We start from the raw sequence: 12,254 nt of genomic DNA on the forward strand, positions 1-12,254 counted from the left end.
TTATTATTATTATTATTATTATTATTATTATTGTTATTATTATTATTATTATACGAACTGATATGCAGAGAGAAGGCTTGACTCAAGGTTGGAGATTCAGGTGACTTGCAGGTGTTAAATGGGGTTAACTCAGGTAGGAACTCTAGATACTGAGTTTTATCACTTATGTTGAGTTGCTTGCAAAGGTGGCCAGTTGCAGTTTGCACACAGCATAGTACAATAACATGAAAGTTATGATCACACCTTAAACCATGAAATAGGCTTGTCCCATTACTCTTGTCTGACTGGGAAATCATGTCAACAACAAACTCAACATTTGTGCTTTCTGATAATTTATTTAAATCAATTTCATATCAACAAGAGGTATTTATGTCACAAGATATAAAATAAATATATGCTAATTGCACAGTGTATGTGTTGTTACTTAACCTTGTAATGAGGTGGCTATACCTTTTAGGTGAAATTAAAGCACAAGCCCTTGACTTGACAATAAAGTTTTATGTCATGGATGGAATTCGGTTTACAATCTACACTCTTAACCGAATTATTTGAATTCGGAAACAAACCATTTGTTAAGTAAAACTCAACGGTCAAGTTGTATAAAAACAATTAATCAGAGCACATATACAAGTTCATTAGCTATCTTCCTCAAAATCATTAGTTAACATAAATTATTTCTTAGTTTAATGAAATGATAATTTTAAGTTAACAGGGTATGTATTTAATTTATCATATGAGATAGCTAAATACATAGTTTCAAAATTGTGTGAAAGTAAGACATTAAACAAAATTTAAATTTCAAATGCATTTATTGTTCACAAACCATTTAAATATTTTCACAGCAGAAAACTTTAATCTAAAAAGAAAGACACAGAACTAGCACCATTTGTGATACAGACTTAGGTAAATTATGCTAGTCAAACAGAATACAGCTTTGGCAGGCCATACTTCTCCTCGATATCTCTTGAGCTGAACTGAATGGGAAGGACAGCCTCATGCTCAACAAGGAGATCCCAATATCAATATGGGAGTCATCATCAGAGTCCTAATAAAGAAGATAAACATAAAGCACAATGACAACTCATTAAATAATATCACAATGTTTAGGATGCCGAAAAGTATTGTAGTTATAAGTTTACTGTAAATGTCTTACAGTTTGATACATGCCCTTATCAGCTCAGTGGATTGGGTATCAGTGAAAATATTTTTGCAGATTAAAAACCACAATTTTCACATGAAAGGAACAATATCTATTATTTTATTGTATGGATAAAACTATCCATGGTTTACAAATAATATGTTTAGATACAATAAAGAAAGTATCAAGTAGAAGGAAGTCTGGGTTCCAGAATAATGGGCTCGGATATCAGCCGTCATTTGGCCATGAAACTTGTTAGATAATATAATGACAAAATGAATGGTTTATAAATAGCTGAACACCAAGCACAATTTGGATTGTATTGCACAATTAATGAAAGTGTCATGACATTGGTAACATGATTGGTATGACCGTACTTGGAGAATGAATAGCTGCCAACCTCCCCTATTGGATCAAATATTTAACGCAGGACTGTGCCCATCAACACCTTCATAATTTCTGTTGAGTTCTGCCCCAAACCTTTGAACCGTAACCTAAACAACAGAGAATGTGACATTACAGGTCATTCCCAGTTGTTTCTTCCTTTTGTGCATATCAATACACCTGACCTCTACAATCACAGTCATTTAATGAAATAGCAGTTCACAGCCATTGTTCAACAAAGCAGTCATTGATCGTATGAACAGACATGGCAAGAAGGATCTGCACAACACTAATTTAGGTTTGCTGACATTTGCTAAATTTGCAAATTTTCCACACACCACATTTGTAACTTTAACTGCTTTAAAAACTGTTTCATACTTAAAAATGTTAGCAGCAGCGAGCCAACAGTCTGACTATTAAGCGTGTCCGCCATTATCAGCGTCTGAAAAAACTAATGAAACACCCACCATTCCACGTGTCTTCAACGTTCTCCAGGTCAAGTCTTCTGGCACACAGACCCCACACAGAACATGCAACTGACCGACAGAAATTCAATAGCCCCCCTTCAAAAAGCAAAATGGTTACGACATAACACTGGATGTTATGAATAGAAACTACTAATTTGTTTATGACATGTCAAAAGATAGAAAAGTGACCAAAGTTTATTTAAAATCGGTAGTACCTGTATCTAAGCAGACTGGTATAAATGCACACACACACACACACACACACACACACACACACACACACACACACACACCCACACACACACACACACACACACACACACACACACACATTTGCACAAGGACACTCGAACATGTGGATGATCTGCTCTGCCTCGGCCACAGCTGATTGACAAAATAAAACAAAACTAGACAAGTTATGTCAATAATTTTGTCCATATCCTGTTGGAGGAAATGTAATAAACACTTCCTACTCTTGTAGTGCTGTATTTCAACACAGGATGGCAGTATATGATTTAATAATTTCAACCAAAATGAATTGTACAGCTGTTAATATGAGTGAGAAGACTCAAAATAAGTCATCTACAACAAGTGAGAAAATCCAGTGGACTCAGGCAACAAGTGACAAGACGCAAAGAAGCATATTGCCTCTTGTAGTCATTTTTTAAAAAGTAAATTAGCGGGGTGTTGCGCAGATTTCATATGGATGTGGTGCCAGGACAATGCTAAAACTCTGCTTCATCATCGGCTTCACCCCAGCAGGCATGGAGAAGGTGAAGCGCTGCATGAAGGAGGTGAAGAAGAGGAAAAGCTCCATCTTGGCCAGGGTCTCCCCGGGACATATCCGTTTACCTGAGACAGGAACACAAACTGAATGAAGCTGGAAAATGTCTGTGTATTGTTAGCATAAATTTAGGGCTAAAGGAAAGGTCAGGGGGTCACCATTAGTCAAACAACTCCATTGCTCTGCTGGTGCAGAAATAACGATCAACAATTCCCACTCATGATCTTTTCAGCTTCTCCTGATGTACCATAAAAGTACTTTATGAGGGAAACAGATAAGCGTCACTGCAAAATGAATACAAATTTTCTTGGATGGCAGTGAAGTGATCAGCGACACATCTCACAGGAATGATCTGGTGTTGATCTCTGACCTTTGCCCTGTCTGTATTCTCAAAGGTCCCGGTAGCGACAGGCTCCAGGTCCCTAACTAACCAGGTAAACAATAAAGCCAGTGTTGCTCCTCACCTGCAGAGAAAGGGATGAAAGAAGGTTTCTTCACAAACGTCCCCTCCTCAGTCAGAAAGTGTCCTGGGTTAAAGGTGAAGGGCGTCTCCCACTCGTTCTCGTCGAACATCACCGAGGTCAAATTGGTAATCACTGTGACGCCCTGGTGAGAGTTCATAAAAAAGCAACATGAAATGTGACATAAAGGCACCTGTTTTCTTTTCATGCACTAGTTTGGGAAACTACCTTTGGGACGGTGTACTTTCCCAGGTGGAGGTCTTTGTTGGTGAAGTGAGGGAGGCTGAGAGGAATAATGTTGCCCATCCTCTGCACCTCGTGGATGACGGCATCAGTGTAGGGCAGGTCTGCGCGGTCCTCCATGCATGGCCGTCTGGACTGTCCAATCACTAGGTCTATTTCAGCCTGGACTTTCTCTGTGCAACAGGAAGGAAACTCAATCAGTCTAACTTTATTTGTACAGCACCCTTCATTCAGTTTCCTGCAGCTCAAAGTGCTTCACAAGTGACCGATGAGCCAAAAAGTGTCATTGAGCTTAGTCGGGGCTCGTACCTTGGATTTCAGGGTTATTTGCCATGTGGAGGACGGCCCAGCGCAGGGTGCTGGATGTGGTCTCTGAACCAGCCACAAACAGATCAAGGAGGCTCATAACCAAGGTTTCCTCCTCAAAACTACTCTCAACCTGCCCCTTGTTCTGAGAATACAAACACATGAGCTGAAACATGTTGCAATGTATAATTCATTTACAAATTAGTGCTATTGCAGAATTTCTGAATCTTTCATGATGGCGACTTTGGATTGAACTTTTATGGAGGGTTAAATGTGTATTAAACTGTACTGAACAGCTGTTGAAACCTTGAACATGTTTAAAAGGCTTTGCTTTTTTCTAAATTGGCTGAATCCTGTCTTTCACATATAAGCAAAAATGCAATGCAATGTTGAGAGCAACTCACCATAAGTGATAAAACTTAGTATCTAGTGTCACTCACCATCTAAATCTCATTCAGGTAACAGTCTATGTTCATTTTATAGTGAATGTTTTTCATAAAATGGAACTTAATTTTGCTTTATTACTTTATATATATAACTTTTTAATATCCTCTGATTTTTTATTGTGTGCTGGACGTTGCAGAGTTTTTTAGCAAATAAAAAAAAAACTTTGCGTTCATCCTATCTGGTTTATCTGTAATGCACATTTTGCAGTGATGGTTTTTTAATTAAATGAAACTTAATTTGCTTTATTATTTATCAATTCAATGTTATATTAAAAGATGGTCATCATTAAAAACACATAAATGTGATAAAACTCAGTATCTAGTGTCACCCACCATCTGAATCTCATTCAGGTAACAGTCTATGTAGTCTCTCTGGTCCGAGGGATCCCAGTTCAGTTTGTGCACTTCAACCTCTCCTCTTATGAAGTCCTTCACTTCACTCCAGATGTGCTGGACTGTCTGATGTGGCCCCGGTAAATGTTTCATCAGCAGAGGGAACGAGTTGTAAAACTGCAGAGTGGAACAAGAACATATAAGAACATCTTGTGTTGGAAAAATTAACTAAGTGTGGTTGAAACCTATTTTATAGTTGAAGAGTAACTTTTTGCATACCTGTCTAAGATTCCATGACCTGAAATGTTTATGACCTGGAACCTGTATGACCTTTCTATTACTTATTGACTGTCCAAAGAACCCAATGGAAATGTATGCAAATCAGTTTCCTGTGTATTAATTCCTGTCCCAAACTGCGCCTACAGAACCAGTCTGAACTGGCTCAGGCCAACAGCTTTAGTTCTCCTATATAAGATCCCTGTATTTGACTGTTCTCCATCCTCACTCTGAGATCCCTGTGACTCTCTGTGTTGATCCTTTCTGCAGAAAGCCCCTATTAAAATACACGTAGATAACTTTGGTGTTTCCAGCCTCTTGTATTTCCAGATTTCCATCACAATCTCTAATATTTTGATTCATTTAGTGTCCAAACAGATTCCCTGGCATGAATGATAAGCTGCTCCACATTGGAAAATACACTGCACAGAAAGAGGACATGGAGGTTTTGATAAGTAGATGTAAAATGTGGTACCTGTGCCCAGATGGACCCTTGGATCTTGAGGCCTTTCGGTAACAGCTTCATCATTTTCAGGAACATCTCGTCACCGTACTCGAAGCGATGACCAAAGATCAGGGAGCAGATGATGTTGGAGACGGCGTTGTTGATGGTGAGGTGTGGATTGAACGGTTTACCTTCACCATTGAGCAGGAAATCATCATTATTATGTCATTATATATTATTGTACATCATAAACAGACCTCTATGTGTCAGCCACTCACCTTTTTGGGAATTGAACTCTTCTGCACAATACGTAAATTCATCCAGGATGACAGGCTCAAGTGACTTCTTGGCAAATCCAAAGTTTCTGAGGGTTGAGAGTGCAAAACGCCTCTGCTGCTTCCAGGTGTTCCCGTTGCTGAAGTTTATGCCTGATGGGAAAGAGTGAGATTAACTTTTCAAAATTAATAAAAACATTTTGCACTCTGTGACACTAAGAAAATACATTTAAAATGGCATATGCAGCACACTAAGACTAATATGATTAGGTCTTTAGCAATCTTTAAGATGTACACAGGTAAAAGGACAAAAATTTGATTAACATAGTGAGACGAACATGAATCTTCACATTTTTAAAAATTGTGTGGATGTTTTATGTCCTGTCACCCAGTTTGTGGACTATTTCCACTTGCAGAGGGAGGTCAGGACGCTCTGCCAGGCTGTCTCCCTGCGTCACCAGAGCTTCCTTCAGAACCTCGAACCTGTTCAACACCACCATCCACACAGAGCCCATTCTCAGGCTGAACACGTCCCCATATCTTCTCCCTAACTGTGAGGAGGTTTGAGAAACAAGGTTGAGCATTGATGCTACCTGATACAACAGATACCAGAGGGACAAGTCCTATCATTGGTTGACTCACCTCTGTCAGACTCTCGTGAGTCCTGCTGTGGTCCACGGTGAACATGTTGCCCACAACAGGAAGTGCCCAGGGTCCTGGAGGGAAGCTGGCCGGCCGACGGTTCTTGATATAATCTGTGGTGATGATGAAAACTGCCAAGAAGAGCAGCAGACTTTTCATATCCCAGTCAACGTAGGATCCAATCACAGAGAAGATGGAATCCATTCTGTAAAAAGGTCGACTCAGACTTGTCAAATGTTTTCGTGAGACACTAGGTTGATGTGTTGCCAGATGTCTCCCTCCTCTCTCCTGTTAGGCTGCAGCTTGTTATGGTTGTATATTTACCAACACATCTATTATATGAACTGGACTCTGACCTATTTATGCACGAAAAAAAGCAAACGCTCGTAAGTTTTGTTTATTGCATCTAATTCAATCTAACATGAGTGCCCTTTCATCACAAGGCCCTTTTAAGGACCCTGCATTAATAAGACATGCGTACATGGAATAGTCTATGTCGCTGCAATAAACAAAATCTTTGTCTCTTATTTATGTGTATATATATATATATGTATATAGGTTACACTTGCGAGGTTACACTTGTGAGATTTCTGCAGAGGTGTAAGCATCAGTCTAGATCTTACTGGTTCAGAGTAAATGAAGATGAAACAAAAATAAATGAAAGATTTTATTTCCGTCCAAAAGAAGTTTACAATTTTAGAGTGAAAATCTCCTATGAAACTGTGCAGATTTTGCTGAAATCCTCTTGAAATCCATAGCACAACACTCGAACAGGATCATGTGGTAATTGAGTGAAGCAGGGCAAAGTTAGAGAGTTTTCAGTAAATACCTGTGTTGGTGTTTTCTCCAAATCGACCAGTTTGGAACAATCTGTGCCTTTTGAGATTTTATTTCTTCTATTATGTCACTGTAGGTATTTGTTTATTCTAAATATTATGAATAAAGCTATTTTTAAAATGTGAATTTGTTGTCTTTCGCTCCAAGTTCGTAGAACACAACAGTGAGATTAGACACTGATATGCAGAGATAGGACTTAAATCAATGTTCACGATTCAGATCATTAACAGGTGTTAGATGGGGTGAACACATGTCAGGCGGCTGTGTCTTGCACAACAAACAAAAAGAGAAATGTCTCTTCATGCCTGTATTCATGCAAACTGGCACAGGAGTAGACATCCACTAAACCACTGTTTGAATATTATTGTATGTGTTTTAGCTTCATTGTAACAAAGCAGACTGTTGCAATGCATTAATGGATGCAGTCGTATTGCAAATTTATGCAAAGTGCCTCACACACGTTTGTACTTCTATCTTAGTGAGGACACTCATCGGCATAATACATACCCCTTACCCTAACTTTAACCATCCAAACGAATTGCCTAACCCTAACCCTAACCTAAACCTAATTCTGACCCTAACCCTGAAACCAAGTCTTTGAAAAAGTAAAGACCAGTCAAAATGTCCTCACATTCCAAAAATGACCTCACTCTGTGGGGTCTATGCTTAAAATGGTCCTCACAAAGGAACACACACGTAAAAGGACACAAAAATAGATCAGTAGTGGCCACGTGCTGTAGTAGTAAATGCAGTAAATTATGAATCATGCTGTAATACTACCTTTCAACACAGGGTAGCAGTGTATGGTTTTGTAATTTTTTAATGAGGGGAAGTAGACGATTCTTACATCAAAATAAAATACACTTGTCGCTCGTTAAAGGGATAGTTCACCCAAAAATGAAAATTCACTCTATTATCTACTCACCACTATGCCGATGGAGGGGCAACACTGTTGTTACCCCTGAAACTTCAAATGTGTTTTGTGGACTCTTCACCCAAAGTGGTGAGTAGATAATGAGTGACGTTTCATTTTGGGGTAGAGTATCCCTTTAATTTAAAAAAAGTGACAAAATAGTAACAAGTGACAAGTTTGGAAAAACTGCTACTGAGTAGGTGGGTGTGTAAATGTACATGCAACTATTCAAATTATTTATAATTTTATAATTTTTTTTACTAATTGATTGTATTCAGAAGTTTTAGTTTAAGATTGAATAAATATTTGGACAGTGACATGTGCGTTTTAATGAACTCGATGGGCGTGACAGTAATCTCGATGTGTTTTATTTTGAAAGCGCACCAAACGGAAGCACTGCGGTGTGTTTCCTGAGCTGCAGCTCGTTTGACCGGTCGTGTCCTCCAGCAGCTCAGCTCTGACAGCAGGTCATCTCAGGACAGATACAGCCGAACCATGGGTTTCGAGGAGAAGATGATCATGAATGGAGAGCCCGAGGATGTTAGTAGCTTTTACTGACTCGACACAGCTCTGCTCTGCTAGTAACCTTGGGTTGTTTCTGCCGAGAAGCTAACACAACACGGCTAACTAAGCTACACGAACTGCTAGCTTATGTTAGCTTTAGCCACCGGAGCCGTCCAGGAATGTGTAGAAGCTAATTCGTGCAGCTTCGACGCGCATTTATCATCTGTGTCGTTTGTTTACCAGCTGTTGATGAAGTGAAGCTGCCGTTTTTCTAGTTTTTGTTAGAAGACAATGATGTAACTGGGTTGGTTTGGGTGTGTGTCTGTTTCAGGAGGAAGAAGAAGAAGAAGAGGAGGAGGAGGATGAAGAGGACCTGGTGGTATGTTCATCAAAATTCGATACGTGACCCTCAAATTCCCAGTGGAGGACAGGCATCTTCTAGATGAACGAGCGGCTGTTTGGATCTCTGAACTGGAGCTCTTGTTTACTCTCCTTCACACGAACACTGAACCAGTAGCTTTCTCCACTGCCAGCACCTTTTCTTAGGACTTAGGTGGTTGCATCCCTCCGAATTAGAAGAAACTCAACACATATGAAACCCCAGTTTTCACTGATTGATTCCAAACACGAGAATTTTGAGATATCAATCAGCCCATATTCACAAATCACAATTTGCCTCAAGGTGTGCCCTTGAGTGAGGAAAACAAAATTAAGATTACTTAAAAGAAGAAAGACATTAGAGAGCCGTGAGGGATCCCTCTCCCAGGACGGACAGAAGTGCAATAGATGTCACGTGTAATATAGCACATAAACAAAACAATAATATTTACGACAGTCATGAGAAATGAGGTGTGTCAGTGTTTAAAGTATTTATACAAAAGAAATTGTCTGCCCGAGATGAAGGGAACGGTGATGACAGTTGTAATGATAGCAGTATTGCCAGAAATAGTAGTATAAGTGTGCAGGTATAATGTATATCTCAGCAATCTAGTTGTAATCACAATCCTCAGTGACGTCAATGACACCTTGAAGGCATAGAAGGTTTCTGTGTCTTTGTGGATAAAGGAAAGTAATCTGAATCTTCGTACACGTTCCCAGTTTATCAGGTAAACTTTACCCTAACCCCTATCCCTCCTAGCCCACTCTAAAGAAGGGCTCACACTACAGGAATTTTGGGCCGATTTGACCCATATTCAACCCCCCGAGAATCGGAGGAGAAATTAGATCTGGAATCTTGGTTGGTACCGATATTTGGCCAGATTATATTGTAGTATAAGGGGGTCCCAGTGCCCTTACTAGACAGTGACGTCCAGATTATTATCTGCAAACCCTCACACTTCAGGATAATTTGACCAGATAATCTGTTTGGCTCAGCCTCAAATCGGCGACCCCCGTCCCCAACAAATGTCTGGAGGGCTGAATCGGACCTCAATCTATTGCTTGGTTTGGTGTGATTCGGCCGTCTCCCCAAACCATCTGTTTCAAGGGAACTCAAGTCAGGACACAGCTGTGGAATCTTCTGCTCAGAGCTGGGTTTTTTTTTTTCTGTATTCAGGAACTTTAGTGCTACATGGGAAGGGCAAAGATGGAAGGTGGAGCTCCTTGACTCTGTTACTCGTTGTCTTACAAATGATGTTTGAATTTCAATATGCATATCCTATTGAAGGACGATCTTTATGGTATATTTTCCGAATGCTGTGTGTTACAGGATCCTCTTGAAACGCTGCGACAAAAGTGTGCAGAGACGGAGCACTGCGTCCACACTCAGCAGCGTCTGGAGCAGTGCGAGACCAGAGTTGGCTCTCGGTCTGCAACGGTGGAGGAATGCACTGAGGAGCTGTTTGACTTCCTGCATGCTCGGGACCACTGTGTAAGCGACACATTTACCATTTAGGGTTAGATATTATAATACAACACAAAGCAGAAGATATTCATGAGTAGGTATTTGTAACCTTTGTTGTAAGGTTCAAGTAAAGTCTCCTTTTCAACTCATGGGCATTACAGATTTTCCACAGCTTGTCTTTATACTTACATTAAAGGTTCTCAGCACTGCCCCTTGAGGTTGACAGAGCTTGTAACGATAAGGTTGCACTTCACAGATGTCAGAATACATTTCCTCATAGAAATCGTAAAAAGAACTGGTTTTCACATATTATTTTAGTTCAACATCTGCATGTGAGACGTTAGTGCTCACCAACCGACCATACAGGAAGTGAACTTTCAGCCACATGGAGCAGTCCGTAACACATTTGACCAAAAAAATAAATACAATACAAGCTAAAAGCTACAAGCTATTTCTATTGTCTATTTTGTTTGACAGTATATTCTTATAAACTGCAGAATTCTTGACTTTTCAAATCCACTTAAGGCTCTTTAAGTTACCTTACCTTCCACTCTATGTTTACATTAATAAGTGACCTTATGTCCTCTTTCTCTCTCTCTCTCTCTCTCTCTCTCTCTAGGTGGCACACAAACTGTTCCACACTGTCAAATGAAATGCTTCCTGATTGTTGCACCGCTGGCTGATGACATTCTTCAAATATTGTATTATGAGGAGAACATGGTTTTAAATACATCCACGTGTTGATCTGCTGTATGTTTTGACTTTAAATGTATATTATACTGTATCTGCTCATGTGAAGAAACCAACTATTTAACAAGGTAGTCTGAGTCAACATTTCATTAAAGTAGATGGCTGGGAAAACCTTAACCTGTGGCTTTGTGAATGTTTTTTGTAATGCTGCAACAACTATTTCCTGTAGAAATTAAGTTAGAATAAACTTACAACAATAAATTTATGGCCAGTTAAAAGATGAGGCATCATTTCATCCATCCTCATCCCTTCCACTTTGTTCTCTTAGGTAACACATGACAGCAAAATTCGCAGGAAATTACGTATTTATAATATCGGGGTGCTTATTTACTTATCTGATCACAGTACAACCAGTAACATGACCACTCAGTCCCTGTCCTGCTCATTCACTTGTATGATACAGGAGTCAAGGAGGACACAACATTCAAGTCTTTTAGTCTTATCTATAGATCAACCAGTTTAGCTGTTTAGCACCACAACATAAAAATCCTGCTTAGTGGATTATTAGGTTGACATGAAAAACTTGAGGCTGTAATCTAAAATGAACATTGCGATCATGTCATGATATAAACGTAGCAAAATAAACCAACAAAACAAATAGATTTAATTTGCTATTGGTGCAACATCAAGGCCTGAGGCGTCACTGAAGATCATGGCCTCCTAAGCATTACGTAACTGGATCTGTGCTTGATGACTTGCCAAAACTTATCAATGACGTATTTTTGCAAGATATTGCATCTGGGTCAAGGTACATTTTTAATTCTATGTTTAAAAATAAAGGATGAAGTTGAGTTTAACTTTTAATCAAAGGCCTATAAAGTCCATTTGGGAAGTCAAAATGATATGCAGGAGAACAGTTTCAGTGTTCAGGGTGAGGTTCACCAGTTGACCCTCACTCCCTACAGGAGCTTCTGCATCTGTGTCCCAGTTACCCCTCAAGATTTAGTACGTTATTCAAATTCAGAGCCACAGCACAAGTTGAGCTACAGGGCCGACAGCCCAGACACAGCCAAAACCTTTATATCAGATGTTTATAGCGGTGAACAGTACAAAGTTCTATAAAGGTAAGATATGTCACAGCAGGCAAACAGCCTCCAAATAACATTCTCTCTCACAAGAGAATGATTCACAGGTCTTGTTTTTACCAGCTGTGATTAGATTTCAAGCACAGAGACATAACGAAATGTGTCCAGACTGACTGATCAAG

General features: G+C 39.5%; 2 protein-coding genes across 3 annotated transcripts; one reads left to right on the forward strand and one right to left on the reverse strand.

Annotated features, from left to right (window-relative positions):
- Positions 1 to 2,665: 2,665 nt before the first annotated feature.
- Positions 2,666 to 6,404, reverse strand: LOC124854795 (cytochrome P450 2J4-like). Its single transcript, XM_047343194.1, has 9 exons — positions 6,201 to 6,404; positions 5,947 to 6,109; positions 5,562 to 5,711; positions 5,314 to 5,474; positions 4,563 to 4,739; positions 3,787 to 3,928; positions 3,463 to 3,650; positions 3,238 to 3,379; positions 2,666 to 2,841 (listed from the first exon to the last, which is right to left on the reverse strand). The coding sequence occupies exons 1-9, from the start codon at positions 6,402 to 6,404 to the stop codon at positions 2,666 to 2,668; spliced, it is 1,503 nt and encodes a 500-aa protein (XP_047199150.1).
- Positions 6,405 to 8,328: 1,924 nt separating this feature from the next.
- Positions 8,329 to 11,164, forward strand: LOC124854796 (cytochrome b-c1 complex subunit 6, mitochondrial). 2 transcript variants are annotated; one of them, XM_047343195.1, is made up of 4 exons: positions 8,329 to 8,490; positions 8,786 to 8,833; positions 10,163 to 10,324; positions 10,917 to 11,164. In XM_047343195.1, exons 1-4 carry the CDS (start codon positions 8,446 to 8,448, stop codon positions 10,947 to 10,949), a joined length of 288 nt encoding a protein of 95 aa, XP_047199151.1. In that variant the 5' UTR covers positions 8,329 to 8,445; the 3' UTR covers positions 10,950 to 11,164. The 2 variants fall into 2 exon arrangements, with proteins under 2 accessions (XP_047199151.1, XP_047199152.1); XM_047343196.1 differs by having other exon boundaries at positions 8,335 to 8,490; positions 8,789 to 8,833.
- Positions 11,165 to 12,254: the final 1,090 nt, after the last annotated feature.

The sequence above is a fragment of the Hippoglossus stenolepis genome, chromosome 14 (genome assembly GCF_022539355.2).
Source record: "Hippoglossus stenolepis isolate QCI-W04-F060 chromosome 14, HSTE1.2, whole genome shotgun sequence".
Lineage (NCBI taxonomy): Eukaryota > Metazoa > Chordata > Actinopteri > Pleuronectiformes > Pleuronectidae > Hippoglossus > Hippoglossus stenolepis.